This window comes from Phyllostomus hastatus, unplaced genomic scaffold (genome assembly GCF_019186645.2).
Source record: "Phyllostomus hastatus isolate PE091 unplaced genomic scaffold, TTU_PhHast_1.1 phas_scaffold_1066, whole genome shotgun sequence".
Taxonomy (NCBI): domain Eukaryota; kingdom Metazoa; phylum Chordata; class Mammalia; order Chiroptera; family Phyllostomidae; genus Phyllostomus; species Phyllostomus hastatus.
The window spans coordinates 10,480,851-10,505,934 of NW_025334004.1; the positions used below are offsets into that span (position 1 = coordinate 10,480,851).

At 41.6% G+C, this 25,084-nt stretch overlaps 1 protein-coding gene across 2 annotated transcripts in view; it reads right to left on the bottom strand.

Annotated features, from left to right (window-relative positions):
* The window catches only part of ARHGAP19 (Rho GTPase activating protein 19), a 67,124-nt gene extending 56,917 nt beyond the window's left edge, over positions 1-10,207 (bottom strand). For both annotated transcript variants that reach the window (XM_045853801.1, XM_045853800.1), the window contains exon 1: positions 10,133-10,207. In XM_045853801.1, coding sequence (XP_045709757.1) covers positions 10,133-10,188 — 56 coding nt within the window. In that variant the 5' untranslated portion in view covers positions 10,189-10,207. The remainder of the gene's footprint in view (positions 1-10,132) is intronic.
* Positions 10,208-25,084: the final 14,877 nt, after the last annotated feature.

Below are 25,084 nucleotides of genomic sequence, written 5' to 3' on the forward strand. Positions count from 1 at the left end.
CTCTTTTTACTCAAGATAGTTTAAGTTTAAGTCTGTCACAAACAACTGAAAGAATCCTAACAAATATAAATATATAAAAAAACTGCCTCTGCCCTGACTGGAGTGGCCCCAGTGGGTCAGGCAACATCCGTCAAACTGAAATGTCACTGGTTCAATTCCTGATCAGGGCACATGCCTGGATTGCGGGCCAGGTCCCAGGTTAGGGAAGTGCAACAGGAAGCAGATCGATGTTTCTCTCCCTCTTCCTCCCTCCCTTCCCCTCTCTCTAAAAATAAATAAATAATATCTTTTTTAAAAAGAAAACTACCTCTGATAGGAATCTCAGCCCTCCTTTCCCCATCTTCACCTTTGGAGCACAGAGTGGTCACCTTGGAAACCCTGCCTCCCTACCTCCTTCTTGGTCTGGTCTCACTTCTTGCTAGACTCATGATCGTCCTGGCCTCCGAAGCCTGACCCTGTGGCAGTAGCTGGCAGCCTCTCCGAGAAAGCCACCCTCTCCTCTCTATATTTTCCTTTCTTAATTTTTGTCTTATCTCTTGTGCTTCTCCCTTCCACAACATTATTCAAATGCTTCTTAGCTTTTCATAAACCAGTCCTGGTTTTTCTTACAAATGTGACCTTCGGTTCAGCCCAATGCACCAATCACAGCATACACAACAAGCAGCCTTTAGTTCTTCAAGTCAACATATTTCAACTACTTTCACCATTCACATTTCAATGGTTCTCATAAAAATAAAAATAAAACTTCCTAATTTAATGCTGTCTTATGCCAAATAACTGATGCTGCTATTAAATCTAAATGAAGAGTAAGTTATTACTCTGACAATACTACCCTTGTTAAAAAGATTCACGTGCAATAAATACCCAGCCCTCGACAGAAATGTGGTAACTCTTCTAAAATTATATATACGTATATTTATTTCAAGATCATTACAATCACAAATTTCTAAAACTTTATGGAACTACATAGCAGTAACAACCCCATGTAAAAAAAAAAAAAAAAAAAAACAGGGAAATGTGAAATGTCAAAGTGGCTTGCTCAGAGACACATACTGCTTTAGTTGCAGGAAAATGATCAATAAACAACATACCCTCCAGAATCTTTGCAGGTTTGAAACTGCAGGGATCAATAAGGCAATACTATATATTTTAAATATCAGCATGCTTCAAAATGTATATATAAATAGTTGGTAAGTTAAACATAATTTAACAGTCTTGCTTCAGGTTTAATGTTCTAGAAAACTGTCGTTGATTTGGAACGCATATCAACTTTTTGTTGAGGTTTTATTTATTTTTTTAAGAGGGGAAGGGAAGGAGAAAGAGAGGGAGAGCAACATCAGTCAGTTGCCTCTCACACACACCCCGACTAGGGACTGAACCCGAAACCCAGGTATGTGTTCTGACTAGGAATGGAGCCAGAGACCTTTCTGTTTGGGAAAGGCACTCAGCCCACTGAGCTACACACCAGTCAGAGCTAGACTTTTTTTTTTTTCAGCCAAGAAAGTATGGGTTTATTAGTTGAGGAAATGGCACCAAGCCCAGAGTCACAGGTAAGCTAGTGCTCAAAGACCTGGCTCCCTGTTGGCTTCCAGAGGATGGGTTATGGGGGAAATCACTAATTGTGTGGCTAAAGGAGTGGGGGACAAGGACTGTACTGATTGTGGGGGCCTGGGTAGGGAGTGGTACATGCATATAGACTTTTATAAGCTTATATGTAAATAAGTGTCTCAGTGCAAAGTTAACCACAAATTACTTTCTTGTCCTCTCTGATTTCTTTCTGTCCCTCCTCGTTCACTAAGATCTTACACACCACCTCATACTTTTCTATAATTAGACTTAGGAAGTGCTACACAAAAGGAAGCTTTGAACATGGAGATAAGATGATTCTTCATATGTACCAGTTACCAATTTATTCCCTCTTACCCATCATTGCTTACGCTGCAAAAATGGAACCAGAGCCTTTAAATAGATTTCCTTTTCCAGCTGGCACAATATTAAGCATTATAATAGAGGACACTGAAGAGACACTGCAGGAGAAAGGGCCTTTCCTGTCTGGTCCCAGGGTGCCCCTCTAGGCAAGTTCCAGCAGTGTGCACAGCTTCTCTGGCACCCAGCCCTGGCAGCATGGGCAGCTTCTCCAGTGATAGACTCCTGCGGTTTACAACAGTCAGCAGCACCCACAAGGCAGTAGCTTCCCAAAGCTCCTCTCTATAAACAACTTTCCCCAGTGCCCTAAAGGGTGAATTTCTAGCTGATTCCACAATGTGAATTTCCAATAAGTTCCATGACAGCAACTTCTCTGCCATTCAGGGAGCCAAGGCCAGGCCTTCTCTAACAAGGTCCAGATCTCTACCCTAGGGGACTTCTTCCTTGCACAGTCTATCTCACCCCTAAGAATTATAGCTGATTCTTTTTACCCCAGTTTATATTAAGGTATAACTGACAAATAAAATTGTAAGGTATTTAAAGTGCTGATCTAAAATAATAATAACCTAATCAAGTGTGATATGTCTCTCCCAAAGATAAAATGTACTAGCAATGTGGCATACATAGCCATCATATTCCTCATGCAAATTACCAAATTTGCATAAAGCAATTGGCTTCTTGTGAGCCTGAATGGAGTCAGTCTCCCCAAACCAATCTACCAGACACCAGACCCAATAGTTCTTGACTTCCAATTAAAACAAGAAAAGCCCTGACCGGTGTGGCTCAGTTGCTTGGGTGTCATCCCACAAAGCAAAAGGTCGCCAGTTCAATTCAGGCCAGGGCACACATCTGGATTGTAGGTTCAGTCCTGGGTTGGGGAGCATGCAAGAGGCAACTGATAGATGATTCTCTCGCACATCGATGTTTCTCTCCCTCTCTTTCTCCCTCCCTTCCCCCCCTCTCTAAAAATAAATAAAATCTTTTTAAAAATAGAAAAAGAAAAGATTGCCACTCTCTGAGAAACTTCCACACAACCAACTGGCAACCACCCTTAACCTTCCCCCCGCCCCACCACTTTCTTTGGTTTTCTCTGTGGGGGTTTCATTAAAATCATTATTCTTCCCACTTTGTTCAGTATCTGATTCATTTAGTTCTAAACACATTTCACCCTCTGAAAAAAGGATATGTGGTCATCATTAATTTCAAGAAAATCTCATCCTATCAGGTGATAGTGGCTCTACAACCAAAAGTTAAGAGGCAAAGAAAGGTGAGCCACTTACCAGTTTATGCAGATTAATTTTATAATTCTATTTTCTTCTCTCCCCCTCCACCAAAACTAGCCTTATCTACAAATGATCAAATTCACTAAGCCAGATAATTGATAAAAATATACAACATAAAAGATACAGGTTCAAGAAAGACCCCTGAAATGTCTACTCCTAATTACTCATCAGATAGAATTTGACAGCAGAAATACAAAACTGGATTCAGATATTTAAACCATATTTTCCCACTTAACTTGTTTATGTGAGAACAGAAAGGCCTTCCTTGGTTGAACCTAGATCAACCAAGGTTCCATCTACCACTTTTCTTGAAGTGCCACATTGCTGTCTTATTAGGGAAAGAACAATATAACTAAAAAGTCTTCAGGAAGTCATATGTTTAGTCACCAATATCCTATATTCTAAGGTGTATGTAAATTAAACTAGCAAGATACAAGACCATTTCCCCATCCTCAGGCAACTTCCTTATTCCAAAACATTTCCAAAATGGGATGCAAGCACCCTGTAGTCTTCACCTAAGTTTCCTGCCACTCCTAAGATCCAGGAGAAGACTTGGGCCCCCAAACTTTGACACCGCTGACATATTAACGTCACCAACTTTTCACAACTGTTATAACTACCAGAGCTTGCTCTGTCTCCCTCCACCCCTATATGTTCCTGTTTGCTTTTTCTGATTCACAGTGGGGTTTTTCCCCAGTAAATATTGAGGTTAAAAAGTTTGTGACTCTTTGTTATCAATTTCCTCTCTTCATCTAATAATAGCACTTTCTTTTTATGTCTCTTTTCCAAATTAAAAAATTTCCCGATTCAGAAAATACTGAGCTGTATTTTCCTACTGCCAATTTTATGGGGAGGTGGCTATATTTCGCTTTCTACTTTAGCTTTTTCTCTCTTTGACCAGTAGTAGTCTCTTTATGCTACTATTGGTAGCATGGATGACTTCTGTTTGTAAATTCCCCTTTAGTATAATCCATTTAAGAGTAACTTGAAGGTATAACAAATGAAGTGGGTTAATTTTTAAAACATCATTCTAGCTGACAATGGTCAAAAATAGAGGGAAGCGGGTGTTTATCATCAATAGATCAAAATATAACCTGGAAATCTGTTGGGGGAGCACTGTCCGCAGAGCACCACCCCCCATCCACCAGGAATGAGAATACCATATTTTTCAGACCATAAGATGGACCTAGCTAGGTTGTAGAGGAAAATAGGAAAAAAATTTAAAGCAAGAAAATGTGGTAAAATATTTAATAACATAAATAACATAATATTTCACCAATGTAAATGTAAACAGAACTCAACAGCAGCATTAACAACCATTATTCCTCCCAAATTGGAGAGGCAGTACATCTTATAGTCCGAAAAATATGGGAAGTCTACCAAGACGTGATCTGCTTGGGAAGGAAAGGTAGCCAATATTTCAAAGGAAGAAGGGCCTTGAGCCTGTTCCTCAGTGGGCTTTTACTGGGTTCAATTTGCACAGGAATACAGGTAAAGCTCATCAATAATTGTCAGGAAGTAATGAACATTCAAAGAACTATGAAGGCATATTCTGAGTCAGGGTCAGTTGGGTAAAGGATCATGAGACTTTGAGAAAAAAACTCATTTCACGTTTGAACCCTTATCAGAAAATTGAGGACATTCTTAGCAAAACAGTTTCACAAGACTTTACGCATTCCTTCCTAGGCCTGATGCCCTGGGGAACCTCCTGTTCCTGCCCAGGGCTGCACCACATTGTTTCAGGCTTCAGTCAGATGCGGGAAGTAAGGCAGCCAAGAGATTAGGAGACTTCTTAGAGACAGAATGAGGACTCAGGCTATGTCAGAGCCGAGGGGTGAGGGTCCATCACCCCTTTTTTCTATGGCCCCCTGAGTCCTTCCCTGATGGCCCCATAGTGACCATGCCTGTCTTAGTTTGCCCCTCCCTTGAGGAATCTTACCCATCTTTGGCTAACCAGTCATCTGCCAGGGGCCAAGCAGGGTGAAGTAAAGGGGGCAGAGGCAGCACCCCTGCCAGGTAGATAAGCTTTGTCTCCTTAGTGGCTTAGGGTCCCAAGGTCTCTTTACTCAGCCTTAGCCATGGGGGGTTACAGCTTCTGAAACCAGGCAGGGAGGTTCCCAACAGAAATCTTTATAGGCGGAACAATTTTTCTTATTTAATTCTTTGATTAAAACAATTTAAAGCATGTCTACTTATTAGGAACAGGTTTAAAATAATGATGAGGAAATAGAAAGCTAGACAGTTCTAAACAATAATCACATACTCAATAATGCAAATATGAATGCACATCATAGTCAATGTTACTGTACTCGTCAATATTATCATAACAACTTGTATGGTAACAGATGATTACTAGACTTAGTGTGGTGATCACAATGTAAGGAATATAAATGTCATTAACTTTAGTTGAATTCTGATAACCCACTACCATCGGACCAGCAGGAATATAAATGTCAAATCACTATGTTAATACCTGAAACTAATATAAAATTGTATGTCAACTACACTTTAATTAAAAATATGCAAATATGTATTATCTGCATAAATCAGACAAGTCTTTTCTCTTCTTTATGGAATACAAGGGGCCACACCATCAACAGAACATCAGAAAGGTTAATACCTGAAAGGCAAGCGAGAATTTTATGGTATTTATCACCACAAAGTAATATTTTATATCTTAGAAATGATAAAGACTATTATTCATTATTAACCACCTACAGAATTGGGAATATGAATAATAATATACACATGTCCTGACCTCAAAAAGCCTTACAGAAATCTAAGTTGTCTTTTACAATATGGAATTGAAAAAGTGGTTTCAGGTTCAGATAAGATTCCATGAATACCTATTGATCATGTAACTAATACTATCACCAAAATTTAATTTAGTTGGCAACATCCTTTCAGAATACGAACTATTTCTGCTACAGAATAGTATTTTATCTTCAGGTTTTCATCACAATTCAAGATTTTACAATAGGATGAGGGATGATCTAATCAAATTTATTGATCCCCTCTATGCTTTCTGGGCTAAAAATGGTCAACCATTTATAGGTAGCTCCAAAAGTGGAATATCCTTCCCTATAAAACGATTTTTTAAAGATTTTATTTATTTATTTTTAGAGAGAGGGGAAGGGAGGGGAAAAGAGAGGGAGAGAAACATGCATGTGTAAGAGAAACATCAACTCATTGGTTGCCTCTGTCACACCTCAAGCTGGGGCCTGGCCCCCAACCCAGGTATGTGCCCTTATAAGGAATCGAACCAGCAATGGGACAACACCCAACCCAAAGAGGCACACCAATCAAGGCCCCTATAAAATTTGTAATAACACATTCAACCACTCTCATATCAGCTAGGGAAGGAGCTTGGTGCCCACTCCTCATAAACCCAGCTTCCCAAGACTTGGAATCGCCTATTCAGTGTAACCAGTACCAAGAGACACCAAAGAGTTAACCAATTTACACGGACACAATTTATATAAGATCCCTCTACTGAAGCGATTTTCAACAGATGCACTACAGCACCTCAAGAATTTTTAAAGCATGCAATACTTGACTATTAAGTCAGGGGCACTGACCTCTTTTCCCTTAAGATTGTCAGATTAAGAAATGACGACAGCCAACACAGCAACAGCAGTCCAGTGTGAATGCTGTGTCTTGAACCATAAATATACAGGTCATATAACAGAGCTGCACCTTATTGGCCATGTCACATAATAAGGTTGTGTCTGATTAGTCTGATGTGGGTTCTTGGTACCAGAAATCCTTTTATACAAATATAGGCACCTGGATTTTTAAAAAGTCACTTTGGAACCCTGGCCAGGAAACTCAGTTGGAGAGTCATCCGGATATACCAAGGTTTCAGGTTGAATCTCAGGTCAGGCCACATACAAGAATCAACCAACTAATGCATAACTTAGTGGAACAATAAATCAATGTTTCTTTCTCTTTCTCTCTCACTCTCTCTCCCTCTTTTCCTCTCTCTAAAAAAAAAAAAAAAATCAATATATTAAGAAGTCACTTTGGAGCAAAAAGGGTAGATGATTACTAAATTTTTTTTTGTAAATCAATCAAAATTACACCAATTTTTTTGTCAGATCAGCAAAAAATGTTTTTTGGTGTGCCATGGAATTTTAGTAATTAGTGTATGTGTGCCATGAGATGAAAAAGGCTGAAAATCACTGCTCTACTGAATTCTAATGTACAGGGTCTGGCAGAAGTAAGGCCTGAGTATGGTTGGTAGGTTAGTAATATGGGTGTGATAATTGACAGTTTTAATTTGAACATTTCACCTAAAATGTCATATGGTGTGCTTGAGTGTGATACTGTTATGTTAGAGAAATTACATGCTTATGATTTGGTAATAAAAAAAGGGTGTTAGTTGTACCAGACCCTATATATGTAATCAATTAAGACAACTAAGATCTCAAGGCTGGGCCAAGCCCAGCTGAAAGGCCTTTCTCAGAAATGCTGAATTTCGGTGTGCTGGCTTAGGAGAGAATGCTCTGTAGAAATAATGATTTCCTAAACTGCAGATCTCTCTAATCTGTTCTTTTAGTTGCTCTAGGAAATAGAAAATCTATCAAGTATTGAATGGTTACCTGCAAGGCTCAGTGCTAAGCTCTTTAAAAGAAATGTCTAATTTAATCCTGACATTTTCTGGAATAGACATCATTACTTCTATTTACAGATAAAAAAAAATGAAGCTGAGAGAGGTTTAAAAATTGTCCCAAGTATTCTATTCTTTTTGGTGCTATTGTAAATGGGGTTGTTTCCCTAATTTCCTTTTCAGATATTTCATTGTATATAAAAATGCAATGATTTTTGTATGTTGATTTGCATACTCTAACTTTACTAAATTTGTTTATTATTTATAACAAGTTTTTTGTTAAAGTTTTTAGGATTTTCTATATATAAAAATATGTCTGCAAACAGATGATTTTATTTATTCCTTTAGTATTTAAATGCCTTTGGTTTTTTTCTTGCCTAATTGCTCTAGCTAAGATTTCCAGCCCTATGCTAAGTAGAAGCAGCAAGAGTGGGCTTTCGTGCCTTGTTCTTGATCGCAGAGAGATATTATTTCACTCCTGTCAAGATACTATTATCAAAAAAGGGGGGGAAAGACACGTGTTAGTGAGGATGTGGAGAAACTGGAAATTTTGTACTTGGTGGGAATGAAAAAATGATGTGGGTGCTATGGCAAATAGTATGGAGCTTCCTCAAAACACTGAAAATAGCACTACCATATGATCCAGCAATCCCACCTCCAGGTATTTACCCAAAAGCGTTAAATTCAGGGTCTTGAATAGATATTGGCATTCCCATGTTCACTGAGCACAATTAAGAATAGCCAAGCCCTGACCCACATGGCTCAGTTGGCTGCACGATGAACCGAAAAGCAAAAGGTTGCCAGTTCGATTGCCAGTCAGGGCAAGAGGCAGCCAGCCAACTGATATTTCACACATCAAGGCTTCTCTCCCTCTTTTTCTCTCTCCCTTATCCTCTCTCTAAAAAATAAATAAATAAAATCTTTTTTTTAAGATTTTATTTATTTATTTTTTAGAGAGGGAAGGGAGGGAGAAAGAGAGAGGGAGAGAGAAACATCAATGTGTGCTTGCTGGGGGTCATGGCCTGCAACCCAGGCATGTACCCTGACTGGGAATCGAACCTGCGACACTTTGGTTTGCAGCCCACACTCAATCCACTGAGCTACACTAGCCAGGGCAAATAAATAAAATCCTTAAAAAAAAAAAAAAAAAGCCCTGACCAGTGTAGCTCAGTTGGCTGGCCATCGTCCTGCAAAGTGAAAGGTCACCAGTTTGATTCCTGTCAAGGCACATGTCTGGGTTGTGGTCCAGGTCCCCGGTCGAGCATGTACAAGAGGCAACCAATGGATGTTTCTCTCTCACACTGATGTTCCTCTCTTTCTCTTTTTTCCTCCCCTCCTTTCTTTCTAAAATAAATAAATATTAAAAAAAAAAAAAAAAAAAAACACTAACCAAGATGTAGAAACAGTCTAAATGTCCATGGACAAATGGATGAATGAATAAGCAAAATGTAGTAAATACAAAGAATATTACTCAGCTTTCAAAAAGAAAATTCTGCATATGTGAAGACATCATGCTAAGTGAAATAAGTCAATTACAGAAAGACTAGTACTACATGATACTATGTATAGGAGGTATCTAACATAGTCAGTCATAGAATTAAAATAGTGGAATGGTGCTTGCCAGGGGCCGGAAGGATTGGGAAATGGGGGAATTACTAACAGACATAAAGTTTCAGTTAAACAAAATAAATAAGCTCTTCAAATTTGCTATACAACATTGTACCTACTGTCAACAATACTGTTGACACTTAAACAATATTGTACACTTAAAAATTCACTGAGTGGACAGATCTCTTGTTAAGTGTTCTTGCCATAATAAAATAAATTCTTATTAAAAAAGAAAAAGTGGCCCAAGGATTCGAAAACATTTCTAACGGACACCCAGACCTTTGCTCTGCTCTGACTTAACCACATACTGACTCTGAGCCCAGCAAAAAGTACCGAGAGTTCTCCCCCAGCGCTGTGTGACGTTGGGGAATTCACTTAACAGCGCTGAGCTTGAGATTCCTCCCAATCAAGATGGGTCTCAGCGCAAAGGCAGGCAGGCAGTGCTGCCACCACCAACTGGTCGGTTTGCAGCCAGCGCCACGGATGGACCTCCAACGGGCCGCAAGGCCAAGCGGTTTGCCCGACTAAAGCCCAGCGCAGCGCCGCGCGCGACCACTGCGCCTCAGTCCCAGCAGACGCGAAACATAGTGGGAGTATGGCACAGAGTCCGGCTCTGTTAGGTCACCATGACCCAAAGGAAAGGCGTCAGTATAACCAGCCAACCGCCTCGTTTCCTAGGCAGCTGGACCAAAAACTCGGCTCATACCTGCGACCAGATTCGCAAGCTGGCACCTCCCCTTCACTCTGCGCCTCAGTCGCCATCTTAGTCAGCAAACTTCTTTCACCGCCCCCAAGTTATGCCCCGCCCCCACACCTTTGGATTGGCTAAGATGATTGCCCCTCTTCCATACGATTGGATAACTTGACCAAGCAGAACAGTTTCATTATATTATTGGTCTATTCAAATCACTAACCGTCATTGGTCTCCTCATGCCCTGGCGGAATAGAGACTGATTGGGGCGGGGAGGAGCCCCAGCCAGAAAGCCTCCCAGGAGTTGCAGTTTCTGATTTTGATTAACCCTTCGGGCTGCTCCGATTTTTAGGTTCCAGCCAGATATTGGTAGCTTACACTCGAATTTTGTCCTGATGTGTAAATCTCAGAATTACAAAACTGTCGTATTTAAAAGTCATTCTCAAAAATGCACGATTTCGTTTTCTGTCTTTACACAGAGAGAACAGCCCAGAAGGGTAGGTACGGAGTGGCAACCAAGAAGTATTTACTATTAAATTTAGTTCACAACCTTCTTTCTGCAGATAGTCACTGAGCGTAGCGGCAGGTCACTTATGTTTCATTCAACCCGCTCCCTTCTGGCTTCCCAGAAAACCCACAATGTTTGCATCCCGAGTTTGAATCACGAAACCAAAACCGGCAAAACTTTGTCCCTGGCTGAGTTTTAATCCTCAATGGTAGAAATAACCATAATTATGCTTGCCCTCCCTGACTCACGGGATTCTAGTGAAGATTAACTGGGACAACAGATATGAAACATTGTAAACTTAAAGCATTATTTTTTCTATATTCTTTATCTATGCTGGATTTTTCTAGGGATATTTATTTCTATTGCTCCTTCTGACATCTTTGACCTGAAGTTCTCCCAGCACTCTCCTTCTCTTTCACTAAGCTTTGCCCACATGTTTCAGTTTCTCAGCAAACTCTGCCTCAGAGCCTTTGCCGGTGTTGGCTGTAGTGGCTGACCCAACTTTTACTCAATTATCTTTCAGACCTCAGCTTAAATGACACTGGTTCAGATGCCGTCCATGACCCTCCCCCGGTATAAATCAGTTCCCCTGCTAAACTTTCACATAGCACTCTATATTCTTCCTTCATAGTTCTTATCACAATTTATAATTACATATTGTGTGATCATTTATTTCATGTGAAGTTTCCCAACTAGACTTCCTGCCACAAGTGGACAGAGACTGCATCCATTTTGCTCCCCATGACCTCTTGCACACAGTGGCCTTTCAAGAGTTATCTTTTGAACAGATTTGGGGTGGGGAGGGTTTGCCTTTTTTAATTTTTCAATTACAGTTGACATTCAATATTATTTTATATTAGTTTTCGGTGTACAAATGGTTACACAATTATATAATTTATGAAGTGATCCCCCTGATAATTTTAGTACCCACCTAGTACCAAACATAGTTATTACAATATTTTTTACTATATTCCCTATGTTGTACTTTACATCCCCAGAATCTTTTAAACAAATTCACAAAGAAATCCTTAGACTATATTATCCAAACCCAGAACTGAATCACATATTCTAATAGATTATTTCAATTGATGATAATTCATATTAAAATTTGATAAAAGTATCAAATACTGAAAACTGTATAATTTTATTAACCAATGTCACCCCAATAAATTCAACTAAAAAAGAAAAAGAAAAAAATTGATAAGTATCAAATAAAATTGCACTTAGTTTTATGTTTAACAAATTGTTTTTGTTGAGCAAATACATGAAAAGAACTACTAAATTCAACAAACATGTATTAGTGAAATTTTTCATTGAATCACATACAGCCTTGGAAAATCCAACCTCATAATTTACATATCTATGTAATTTACATGTATGTAATTTACATACACACAAAGCAGGGAACCAAAGGCTCAAATTCTGCTCTTTCCTCAAAGTATAAACAGGTATTTTTTTCCTGCTCCATGACGCCCAGCACATCAATTGAATGAAATTGATGCTTTCACTCAGAGGAAATACTCAAAACTTTAAAGTATTACCACCACAATTAGGAAGACAACCACACAACTGTATTTCTAGTTCACCTATTCTGATGCCATACAAGGGGGGACCCAGAAAAAATGGAATTCATTTATTTAAAAAATTGCATGTTTATTCCTATATGTTTAAACTTCAGTCACCTTCAAAGGACTCTCCATTTGATGCAATACACCTATGGAGACAGTTTTTCCACTGCTCAAAACAGGTTTTGAACTCACCAATTCTGATGCCTTTTAGTGCTTCTGCCCCTTTTTGTTTCCCCTCTTCCACATCAGGAAAACATTTCCCTTTGAGGACTTTTTTCATCAGGGAAACAAAAAAAGTCACTCTGGTCAAAATCTGAGGTAGGTAAATAGGGAGGGTAGGGCACAGGGGTCGTGCTGTCTTGGGTCAAAAACTGCTGAACACTCAGCACGGTGTGGGCAGGTGCACAGGTAAATCATCCATCATGAAACAGGCAAACCCCTTGAAAGAATCTTCAAAAAATATTCACTGAAGTACAGCCTCTCACAGCAACACCAGCTGTACACTGATACAGAAGGGTTCCTAGAACACTTACCTGGCGAGGAAGCCTGTACTACAAGGGGCCCGTCGTCCACAAGATAATTCCAGAGTTTGGGGGGTTTTTTGGGTCCCCCCTCATATTTAGTGATTGGGGAAATACAGCAAAGTAGTTAACATCATGGGCTCTGGAGTTAGTGAGCCTAGGTTCAAATCCTGGCCCCATCAATTCTAGCTATGTGATCCCAAGCAAGTTACTTAACTTTCTGATTTCATTTCATTTTCTGTAGAATCAGGATAATAATAATTCTCAAAGGGGGACTGTGAAGATTAAACGAGATAATCTCTGAAAAGCTGCTTAGCAACAGAGTCTGGCACATTCCAAGACTAGATAAAGGTTCAGGTTGTAGGATAAATATCAAGAATGCAAAGCACCCGCCCTGGCCAGTGTGACTCAGTTGGAGCGACCTGTAACCTAAACAGCGTGAGTCTGCTTCCTGGTCCGAGCACATGCCTTAGGCTGCGGGGTCCATCACCAGTCTGGCCACGTCCAGGAGGCAACCGGTCCTTGTTTTTCTCCCTCAAACCCCATTGATGTTTCTCTCACTCCCTTCCTCCCTTCCTCTTTCCCTTCCTCTCTAAAAGTAGTGGGGGGAAATGCCCTCAGGTAAGGATAAAAAAAAATAAAAATAAAAAATAAAGAATGCTAAACTCCCTTCTCACATAAGGCTTCTATCTCCATTACTGTGTGATAAGGACCCTACATTACCCTTGTAGTTACAGTTTAATCAGTTACTCTGGAGAGGGGAGTGTTTCTTCTCAAAACCAACGGTTCTCCTGTGACTTCTGATTAAAAGCAAATAACATTGCTGAGTGCTCTAAAATTACACACCCACCCCAGCTGACAAAACCTCACACCCTGGGTCTGCAAGGGTGTCTCGGGTCCCCTGAAATCATCCTTACTCTGTCTAGGTACTGTTTGTCAGTCTGGTGATAAGCATGGCTGTATAGAAGGAATTCATGGAAGTTCAGAAACTCATCTGGTTTCCAACTACCTGGCTGAACAAAAGGTCACAGAAAAGTGGCCCCTGCCCCCAAAGAGTTTATAATAGACTCAGGAGACAAAATGAACACACATAAGTCACGTACAACAGAAGACAGTTTAGAATTGTGGAGGGCTAAGTATCTAAGTGGAGATCAGACTCCTAGGAATTCAGAAGGGTGGAGAAGGGAAGAAGGGCCAGGGCTCTCAGGATGGTTTAAGAGCAAAGGCATGGATTTGAGTCTGCCGCAAATGTCACCGCAAATCCATCTACCTACCAAAACAGACTTCAAGCTTTGGGGGCAGAAGTAGTGTTCTAACCATCTTTGTGTTTCCAAGCCCTATCCTCAATGGAGCGGGGGAAAGATAGGGAGGAAGCTGGGAGAGAAGAAGGAACAACATGAAAGAGAAAGACAGAAAAGGAGGATCTGCCCATGACTGCCACCCCAACGCTATGCCCTCCAAACCCCCACCTCTAACCACACACTCCAACAGTGCGAGTGACTGGTGGTCCAGATGAATTGTTCTGTTTTCCACTTTCTTTCTTGCTGTTTCCTCTGCTTAAATTAAAACAGGATATTTTGATGCCCACATCAAAATATAAAATTATCATGTACATAGCAAACATTTCTGAGCCTTGCATTTGGACTGATTAGGAATGTGGTGAGGGTGTCTACTGAACACTTTTTTTTTAAAAGACTAAAAATTTAATGCTTCATTTCTTGTCAAAATGGCCAATAGCCCCACCAAAATATCACTTCCTCACGTGTAATATCCACTTCCCCTTTCTTTGCCAACTGAATTGTGCTTGTTATGATAAAGTCTTTGAAACCATGCCTTTAATGGCTTTCTCATCATCTGTTCATATTTAGGTATATGCTCACTTCAACAGCATATATATTGAGAATACAAACATCTTGCCTTTTGCAACAGCATGGATGGACCTGGAGACTGTTATGTTAAGTGAAATAAGCCAGGAGGTGAAAGACAAATACCATATGATCTCTCTCACTTACATGTGGAATCTAATGAACAAAACAGAAACAGAGGCATGGACACATAGAACAGACTGACAGCCGTCAGGGTGGGGGTGGGGAAACTAGATGAAAGAAGGTGAAGGGATTAGCCAAAGCATATACATGCATAACTCATAGACATCCACAACAGTGTGGGGATGGCCAGAGGGAAGGAGGGGCAGAGAGGAGGGGGCTGGGTGGAGGAGGGCAAAGGGGCGTAAAATAGGGACATCCCTAATAGTGACAACAATAAAAATAAAGAAAAAATATAAAAAATTAAATGATTACAGAGGGAAAAAAGAAAAATATTTAGCTCTTTTCTGTTTGTATTGTTTAATTACACAATACACAAAGGCATTTTCCTTGTAAAAAAAAATTTCACCTGACCAGCATAGCTCAGTTGGTTGAATGCTGTCCTACAAAGTGAAAGGTCACTAGTTTGATTCCCAGTCAGGGCACAGTTCTGGGGTGCAAGCCAGTCCCTAGTTGGGGGCACTCAAGAGGCAACTGATAGATGTTTCTCTCCCACATCGTTGTTTCCCTCCCTTCCCCTCTCTCTAAAATAAATACAATCTTTTTTTTTTAAAGTTCAAATACAGGTAAAATCTTTCTTGTCTACCACTCCTCTGTTCTAGTTCTAGAAGCCACTATTTTCAATTTGATATGCATCCTTCCAAGTCATTTTCTCTGTAACACACTTATTCAACAAATATTTATTGAGTGCTTACTATGTGCTAAGCCTGGAAATACAGGCATAAGCAAAACAAAAGTCCCTCTCTTGTGGCATTACGTTCTAATGATAGCATACATACACACAAATAAGTACTTTATTTTTCTTTATTTTTAGATTAAATAGTGACACACTATACATATTACCTTATACGTGGGTCTTGGTGATCCTTCTATGTCAGAACACTGACAGCCGTTATTCTTTTGAACTGCTGCGTAGTGTTCCACACTACAGACGTTCCCTGGTTCATTTAATTCATCCCCTCCAGTTGCGCATCTAGCTTTATGTCAACCTGGGTTGCAATCACTGGAAGCTGACCTTGGCTAACAGAAACTGGATTTGCTGAAAGGATACTAGGTTAAAGAACTGGCAGAAAAGAAGGGGTCTAGGGATTCAGAATCCCCACCAAGGTCACACCATTCATTGTCACTTGACTTTCGGCACAGTAACCCTCACAGGTCCTTGGGTCTCTGTGTCACTCCCTGGGGAAGCAGAGGCACAGGGGAGAACATCGGGCTGGGCCTAGGTAGTATGCTCCCCCCCACCCAGGGGGAAAAGCCAGGAGGAAAGCTGGGTCTTCCACCAAAGTCGGAAATTACCCCCCAAAAGGGGAGAAAAGTTGAAGGACAAATGTGTGCTACAAATTATTCCTGTTTGCTTCCTGGGGCACCTGTTTATTCTGGGTTGGGGCAAAGCTTAACCCTTTAGTCTCCTTCAGAGACACCAAAGACTAACATCTGTAGTGTGCCATCAGCTGAAACAAGAAAACCGTCTTCAGCTTTGCTGTGAAATCTACTGCAGGGGTGGCTGCCACAGGGTGAGAGCATGGGGGAGACAACTCAGTGAGGCTGAGGGAAGAGGAGCCCATTCTGTGCAGCTGAAAACAACTGCGTTCTAGGCTGCAGCACCCAGGTAGAACTCTGGGGGTCATCTTCCCCAGCCGGGAGAACAAGCTGAGGAGAAGCCAGGCCACCAGGCGAGCAGGGAGCAGAGAAAAGGAAGGACTAGAAGCACCAGCATTTGAGTGGGATTCACCATCTGTCAGGCACTGGCACAGAGCCCATGCTGGGACTAAAGGGTTGAATGAGCCCTGAAGCCTACCCTCAGAAAGCTTAGACATAGCTGGAGAGCAAGGGGACTAGGCTGCCTGGGCTGCAACAGAGGCAAGGACCAAATTCTCTGAAAACGTGAAGTTATTTCAAAGCAGCCAGAAGGTGGTATTGAGTCTTACAGGATGTGGTGGAAGGCCGACAAACCCACCAAATCATTTAGAATTGGAATCTCTCTGGCCCTCTAATCAGAAACACCCAGACCTCAGGTCAGGAGGCCCCAGGTGATGATGTTTCTTTCTTTCTTTTTATTTTTTTAATTTATTGATATGAGAGAGGGGGGAGGGAGAGAGGGAGAGAATTATTGTTCCACTTCTATTTGCATTCATTGGTTGATTCTTGAACCCACAACCCTGACATATCGGGATGACACTCTAACCAAATGAGCTACCCGGGCAGAACTGACGATAAGTTTCAAAGCAGCAGCACATGCGATGTTCGGGAATGAGTGGTACATAATGACTCACTGTGTTGAGGGTTATCCCCACGGTCATGTGAGCTGAAGCATGGATGGATCCTTTCTTTCTGCCACTATAACCCATTCTCATAGAGGGTATTTTGGTACAGAGAGAAATTTTGCATCTAAGTCTTTATAGCTACTAGGAAGTAGGGTAAAGGTCAGGAAAGGCCCCAAGCCTTCCCCTCCTTCTCTGTCCTCTACGCAGGAGCCTTCAGAGTCAGCTTCCAAGAGTTTCCCATTCAAAATCAGAGAGTAAAGGAAATTGTCCTTCAGCCCTTTTTAGGCCTCCAGTCATCCCCACCCACAGAATCCCTCTTCTTTCAAAAATGTGGGAAGTGAGGCCCTGGCCAGGTAGCTCAGTTGGTTAGAGCATCGTTCCCAGGCATCAGGGCTGCAGGTTTGATCTGTAGTCAGGGTACATACAAGAAACAACCAGTGAATGCATGAATAAGTAGAACAACAAATCTCTCTCTCTCTCTCTCTCTCATGTCAACAAATTTTAAAAAATTAAAAAGAATATAGGAAGTAAGAGCTGCTTTGCTCATTTACTCACACTTTCCTGTGAATTAAATCCAAGGTTACCTCTTCTGAAATATGAATTTAAAGGACCACTTCTAATTGTGAAATAAAGGCTTGTCACCTAGTTAAAATAACTTCACACAGTCATTTGGATTGAGAAATTTGAAAGCCTCTGGGGACTCAATGATTGCGTCTCAGGTTACCACTTTATGTTTGCTGCACGTCTAGATTTGTTGGTGTGATTGATTATGCTGTTGGCTTCTCCCACTAGACTGCAGGCTCTGTAGGTTAAGGACTATATTTGGTTTTGCTTAACCAACTATTTTTTAAATGAATAAAGAACAAATGAATCAAATGAATCAAAGAATAAGTGAAACAATGAGGCTACTTGGGCCCTACGGAAAGACTATATGCTGTCTCTACTGGACTTAGGTTTTTGTTTAGACGCATCCAGCATCTCTTTAGATGCATGCTCCCATTTCCTCAGTCCGTGCATTTTGGGTGGGACTGACCCTATCTCTGGCTATAGGGGTGGGCAAACAACTCAGGCCTGGCTAATCAAAGGACCTTCTGGGAGCAAGGAACTTACAGTCTAAAATAGTCCAAGTGTAGATGACTATAGTATAGTAAGTACAGTATGCAGTAGGAGCCCCACCAGGCAACTGAATGGGGTGGGAAGGCAGAAGATAGGAGAAACCACTGCCTACTGGGGAGAGCAGAGAGAACCTCATGGGGGAGGTTTGTAGCTGGACTAAGACTTCAGTGGGTGGAGTCATTCTCTGAACAAAGAACAGGACCAAACACAGGGATACAGGAACATGTACGAAGTATTTGAAAGCTGGCAAGTGCCCCGTCTCACAGGAGCAAAGGTCTTCTGTGGGGGTGGAGGACAAGATAAGGTTGGAAGAGCGGACCAGGGCCAGGCCTCTGAGAGTTGTGGATTCTGTGTTAAGGAGCTGAGGGTTTTACTCAGGAGGCAATGTGGACCTATTCAGAGTGGGGGTGGTGGGTAACCTGAGTAGGGTTGGGCATTAGGAAGTTGATCTGCCAGAAGAGTGGATTAAAAGGAAAGAGGCTAGGGCCCAGCCAAGGAAACATGAAGGGCATTGGCAATGGGACCAGAAATAGGGCATGACTACTGGCAGAGGCGCCGAAGGAAAGAATCAGCAGGCCTTGGGGAATAAGAACCAGGCAGAGTTCAAAGACCATACTGCAAAGCCCAAGTAACAGCATCTAGGAGTGGTTTGAAAACGGCAGGTTCTGACATCGACCAAAACCAAGTTTGAACCCTAGCTCTGGCACTGGTAGTTTGTATCATCTTGGGCAAATTTTCTCATCTCTGTGCCTTGGTTTTCTCATCCATGAAAGGAAATAATACCTAACTCAGAGGTTATTGTAAAATTAAAGGAAGTAATATCGGTAAAGCCCTTTTCAGGGTACAGGTGCCAAGCATAGAGTTAAATACTCAATACAGTTCATGAGTTTTTAGGATTATGCAAATGCTCTGAAATTAGATTATGGTGCTGATTGTACAACTTTGTAAATATACTAAAAACCAATTGAATTGTAAATACATGGGTGAATTTTATGGTATGTAAATTATATCTCAACAAAAACAGCTTTTTAAAATAATCAATATGTAGTAGGTACTATTATCATCTGCTTCAGTTCTTCCTCGGAGTACTTCTCATAGGCCTAATTGACATTGCTCTCCAAACCATCTTTGTGGATTTTCTGATTATTAGCATTGACTTTTAAAAGTTCCTTGTTGGCCTAAACAAGATAAGAAAGAATGTTATTTCTTTCTCACATAAATATTATTTCTTTCTCACATAGAAGAGATAGAGAGGTAGGCAGTCTAGAACTGTATTTTGTCTGCAAACATTGTTTGAGATTCCTTCAAGTCCACTGCAGTCTCATGTTTTAATATGGCTGCTGGAGCTCTAACTGTTACATCCTCATTCCAGGCAACACAATTAAAGAAAAAGAAAAGATCTTACTTTCAAAAAGTACCACATAGCACTTCACATTTACAACTCATTGGCCAGAATTTAATCACATGGTCCCATCTAGCTGCAAGAGAAGCTGAGAAATGTGGTCCCGTGGCTCTGGTGCTGCTACAACTTGGGGCTTATTGAAGGGGAGAATGGTAATTGGGAGACAAACAGCAACCTCGTTATAGCTACTGTTTAGCAAAGGGAGGCAGGCTACCTCAGGAGTGCACCTGAAACCAATATAATATTGTATGCTGAGTGTAATTAAAAAATTCTTTAAATGATTTTTTCAGATTTTATTTATTTATTTATTTTTAGAGAGAGAGGGGATGGGAGGAAGAAAGAACGGGAGAGAAGCATGGATCAGTTGCCTCCTACACACCCCCAAGCGGGAACCTGGCCCACAAACCAGGCATGTGCCCAGGCCAGGAATCAAACCAGCAACTTTTCGGTTCATGGGCCGATGATGCTCAATCCACTGAGCCACACCAGCCAGGGCTAAAAAATGATTTTTAAAAAACAGAGGCAGAATACAAAATAATATGTAAATACATAAAATATCTTTGAAAATAATACACAGGAAATGATAGTATAATTTGTTTCCAGGGAGGGAAACTGCGTGGCTGGTGACAGAGATGGGGCGGGGGGACTTGCATGTTACTCATTTTGACCTTTAGAATTCTGAACCATGTAAATGTATATCTACTCAAATAAATAAAATCAAAATCTTTAAAAATAGTGAATTATGCTACTGGACCATGTGTCTCCTGATTTCTAATTCTGTTGACACCAGCACTGTCCCAGGCATCCAGACAGATCTGAGACTGCCTTCTCTCGACACCCCAATCACTCTGCAAGTTTGTGCATCTACTTTTCCATTCCCACTACCACTCTTTGGCAAAGGCAGTGCAGACATTCCTGCAGCCCCAGAAATGGGAGCACTAATTGCATCAGCCTATATGGGATTATCTAATAGTCGCTGCAAAGATGTTCTACTGACGTGACCATTTTGTACCTATGATCAACATGCAACAGGCTTATGGGCTCCTTGTCTTTTCATCTCTTCATTTGTTGTTCCTGTTCTAATGGTAGACCTCACTGGGCCTAGCGGAGCAATCAGAGAGGCTCTCAGCCCTTCGTTTCCAATGATTCTCAGAACTCATTTCAGATACTCCAGATACTCCAGATACTTCAGATACTCCAGAACACATTTCAAACAATTCCTCGAAACAAGTGCTAGTTTCCTGGGGCTGCTGTAACAAATTGCCACAGATGTGGTGCTTTGAAATGACAGAAATTTATTCTCTCATAGTTTTGGAGGCCAGAAGTCTGAATTATTCAGCAGGACTGGTTCCTTCTTGGGGACCCAATGGGAAAAAGCTGTTCCGTGCTCTCAGCTTCTGGTGACCACTGGCCGTCTCTGGTGTTTCACACCAGTGGCAGCGCCACTCCAGTGTCTGCCTCTGACAGACACGTGGCAATCTCCCTCTGTGTCTCTGTGTCCAAATCTTCTTTTCATACCAAGATACCCGTGCCTGCACTGGGGCCCACCCTAACCCAGTTTGACCTCAACTGAACTTCATTATAGCTACAGAGACCCTAGCGATCACATTTACAGGTTCCCTGTGGACAGGAATTTAGAGGAAATCCATTTCAACTCGGGGCCCTACTCAAGCCTCCACCTTTGGGACTGCATTCCTCTAAACCTCCTCCCAAATCTTGAGTCCTTTTACTTTCATAAGTAGCAAAATATTCCATGCTGCTACATCAGAGTTAGCCCAAAGCCAGTCAGTTAACTACCCAGATACAGACCCACCTGATCCTAAAAACCTGTTCAACGGCCTGGTTGAACCCTATCAATAGCCTCAGGACATTTTCTACCCTGTCTTCTCCACCCTCTCAACAACCTCAGGACATTTTCAGTTTCTGCCTTCTGGTTTCCAGCCTTCTCCAGCTACTCTACTGAGAGGTGTTTAATACCTCATTAGCACCTCTTTGCATCTCAGTGTGAATCCCCTAATCTCTTCAATTCTCTCGGCACAAATCCCCCTTCTCCCACCAGCCTTGCTCCAAAAGCCTTCCTATCTGGGAGCTGGGAGGTAACGAAGGAATTCCTAAAGGCGCCAGCCTGTGTCTACCTTGCCGCTCTGCTCCTGTGGCCCACAACCCTAGGGGATGCTGCTAGCCTCTAAAGACATCGAGCCTCATTCCTGCCATCCCGTTGGAAATCCTCCACAGTGAGCAAGAATTCTGTCAACCCACAGCAGGCTGTCTACATCCTTTCCACACCAGAGAGTGGGCCCACATAATTCCCTTGCCAACTGGCCAGCAGGGTGTATACTTCCTCCCTTCCTTCCCACTAGTCAGCCCTCGGGCCCCCGTGCCCTGGGCAGTTCTAAAGGAAGTCACAAAATGAATCACTTCTTTTCTGTAGCTTATTTTTTTTCTAACATTTTATTCTCAACATTTTCAAACAGTCAACAAAAGCAAGGATTTGATAGCAGATTACCCTATTACCCAACACCTAGATACTACCATTATGTTTGAGCATTTAGAAATTGAGACCTGCTTCACATAGCATTAAATTCACTTTAAAGTGAATTTGAAAAACCATAGACACTCCATGTTGCAGATGTCAGGCCACAAAAAGATCAGCAGGGCACTTCACACTCTCCCGGTAGCAGACTCTGAACTGGAGCAGCCTAGGAGATGAACTCTTCTGAAGAAAACCCACATTCTAAAGGAAATAACCCCAGACCCTCTTACTACATGAATGGCTGGCCCAGCTGCCTTACCCAAGTTTCTGGTACCAGAATTCTGCCTATGATCCATTCTCTGTCCCTGGGGCAGGACTCTGAAACAGAAATCTGTACTTGCTATGTGTGGCGGCGAGCATCTGGGCTTCCCTGTACCCCAGCCCCCTTTGCCCACTACACCTAACCAAAAACTGACTTCCATGTGTCTTCTAATCCAGCACAATTCTGGCACTATGGTGGCTGTGGGGGGTAAAAATGAGAACGGAAGGGACTCAGACTGAACTTCAGTGGGTGCAGCACAGTGGGAATTCACAGAGCTCCTGGGAAAGCAGGGGTGTGCTCCATAACACTCATGAGGGTGAAGACCCCTCCCCAGATAAAATGTATGATGAAGAAGTGGGAGACTGGGACAGCGCCCTCCCCACCCCCGGGGGGCCTGTTCTTTCTGCTGCCTTGTTGACCCAGTGTAACTTCATCAGGGGAGCCGCCCAGTGTGATATGAGCAGGCGGCAGGATGCAGAGCTGGAGAGGTCCCCTGAGCAAATGCCCTGGTAAATGAAGAGTGGTTACCAGGACTCACAACAGAGGGATTGAGGGAAAAGTCCAGGAATAGGAAATTAAACCAGGCCAAAAGCATATTCTTGAATCAACAGACAATGTATTTGAACAAAAATGCTACCTCGAACATTGTGCTTCCCAACCATTCAGATGACTGTGAGTTGAAGACGAAACACGTGAGATAGAATGGTTCTTTGAAGACGTTAGTAGTCTGAGTTCCAAAGAAAGGTTTTCTTGTGAGGCATGCAGGGCAACTGGGTTGTCAGCAAGCTCTTTCTCTCCCCAGCTAGTCAGGCCAGCAGCAATAAGATCAACAATAATAAATAAATGTACTGAATATGAGAACATCCCTCTGGTTAGTGTGTTGATGAGAAAACAGGACTTTGAAATCATTGATAGCAAGTTTCAAACAGAACATGACCACATGGAGAGACTGTGTCCATGACACCAGCTCAGGAATCATTGGAATGGAATGGAATGGAAAGAATTACTGAGTTCCAGCTACAAAGAAGAGCTACATGTTGCATCATCACGATGGGCTAGAACATGTGATGTCTTCACTGGAACTAGTAAAACTGTTTACCAACAAAAAATGAAAAACAAAGTGAATTATAAAGTGTACACTTCAGTGGTGTTTAGTACATTTGCTCTGTTGTATAAACATGATCGCTGTCTAACTCCAGAACATTTTCATCACCCCAAAAGAAACCCCCTACCCATTAGCAGTCCTAATTTCCCTCTGCTCCCATCCCCTGGCAACCACTAATTTGCCTTCTGTATCTTCAGGTTTGTCTGTCCTGGAAATTTCATACAAATGGAATCATGTAATATGTGACCTTTTGTGTATTGTTTTAAAGAAGTGTAATGTCTTCAAGATTCATCCACGCTACACTAGTACTTCATTCCTTTTTACGGTGAATAATCTTCTGTTGCATGAATAGACAACATTTTATTCATCCATTTATTAGCTAAGGGACACTGGGGTTGTTCTACTTCTGGGCTGTTACAAATAATGTTGCTAAGAAGATTTCTGTACAAATTTCTGTGTGAACATGTTTTCAGTGATCTCAGGTAGGAACCTAGGAGTGGAATTGCTGGGTCATACAATAACATTAACATTTTACATGTATGCTTTATCATAGACCTACCCACTCTTACCCACTCTTCTATCCATCTCATTTTTGTGCACTCAAGAATTGAAAACCTTAATATACCTCACTCCTAAACTCATTAGCATGTCTATTAACCAGAACTTAGATTTGTTTACAGCTTTTTCATGTACAGTTTACAAGCGATAAATACAATGAATTTTAACACATGCGTGCACCTGTAACACCCATACAGTGCTACCAAGATAGAGAACATGACCACCACCCTAAAGTTCACTCAGGCCTTTTCTAACTCAGTCCTTGCCCTGACTCCACCCTCGCCAAAGGCAATCAGTCTCCTGATTTTTTTCCCCACCATAAATTAATTTTTCCTGTTCTGGAACTTTATATAAACAGAATCGTGTGGTACGTGCTATTTTTTCCTCTGGCTTCCTTTTCTTATAGTGCTGTTTTTGAGATTCACCCATGGATTGCATGTAACAATACTTCCATCCATCTTGTTGCTAAAGAGTATTGTTATATTGTGTATGTGCCATAGTTTAGTCATTCACCTGTCGCTAAAAACTTGAGCTGTTTCCAGTTTATGGCTTTTATTAATAAAACTGCTATGATTATTTGCCTATAGGCATGGATGCAAATCTATGTTTTTACTTCTCGTAGGTAAATATCTAGGATTGGTATTGAATCATAGGATTGGTGTATGTTTAAGTTTTCTTTTATTTTGATTTCTTCTTTTATTTATTTTTAAATTTTAATCTTGTTTATTCTATTACGGTTGTCCCAATTTCCCTCCCGTTTGCCCTCCTGCATCCCGCCCCACCCCCTGCTCCCACAGTCCATCCCCACCCCGTAGTCCGTGTCAAATGCCAGACAAATGCCTATCCTCAGTCCTTATCCTCTCCATCCTCGCCTCACTCTCCCCGTTGTGACTGCCCAGACGCGGGCACCCGGGACCTCAAAAGCGCAAATGACAGAACCATATGAGTTGACAGGCTTAGAGGAGGAGAGTGGGTGGGCGTGTGAGTGTAAGTTGTAGGTGTTGTGTGTGGAAGAAACCAACAGAGTCCACGCAGGTGTCCATCGGCCAGAAATTCCAATCACTCCCGCCTTAAAGAGCGAGGAG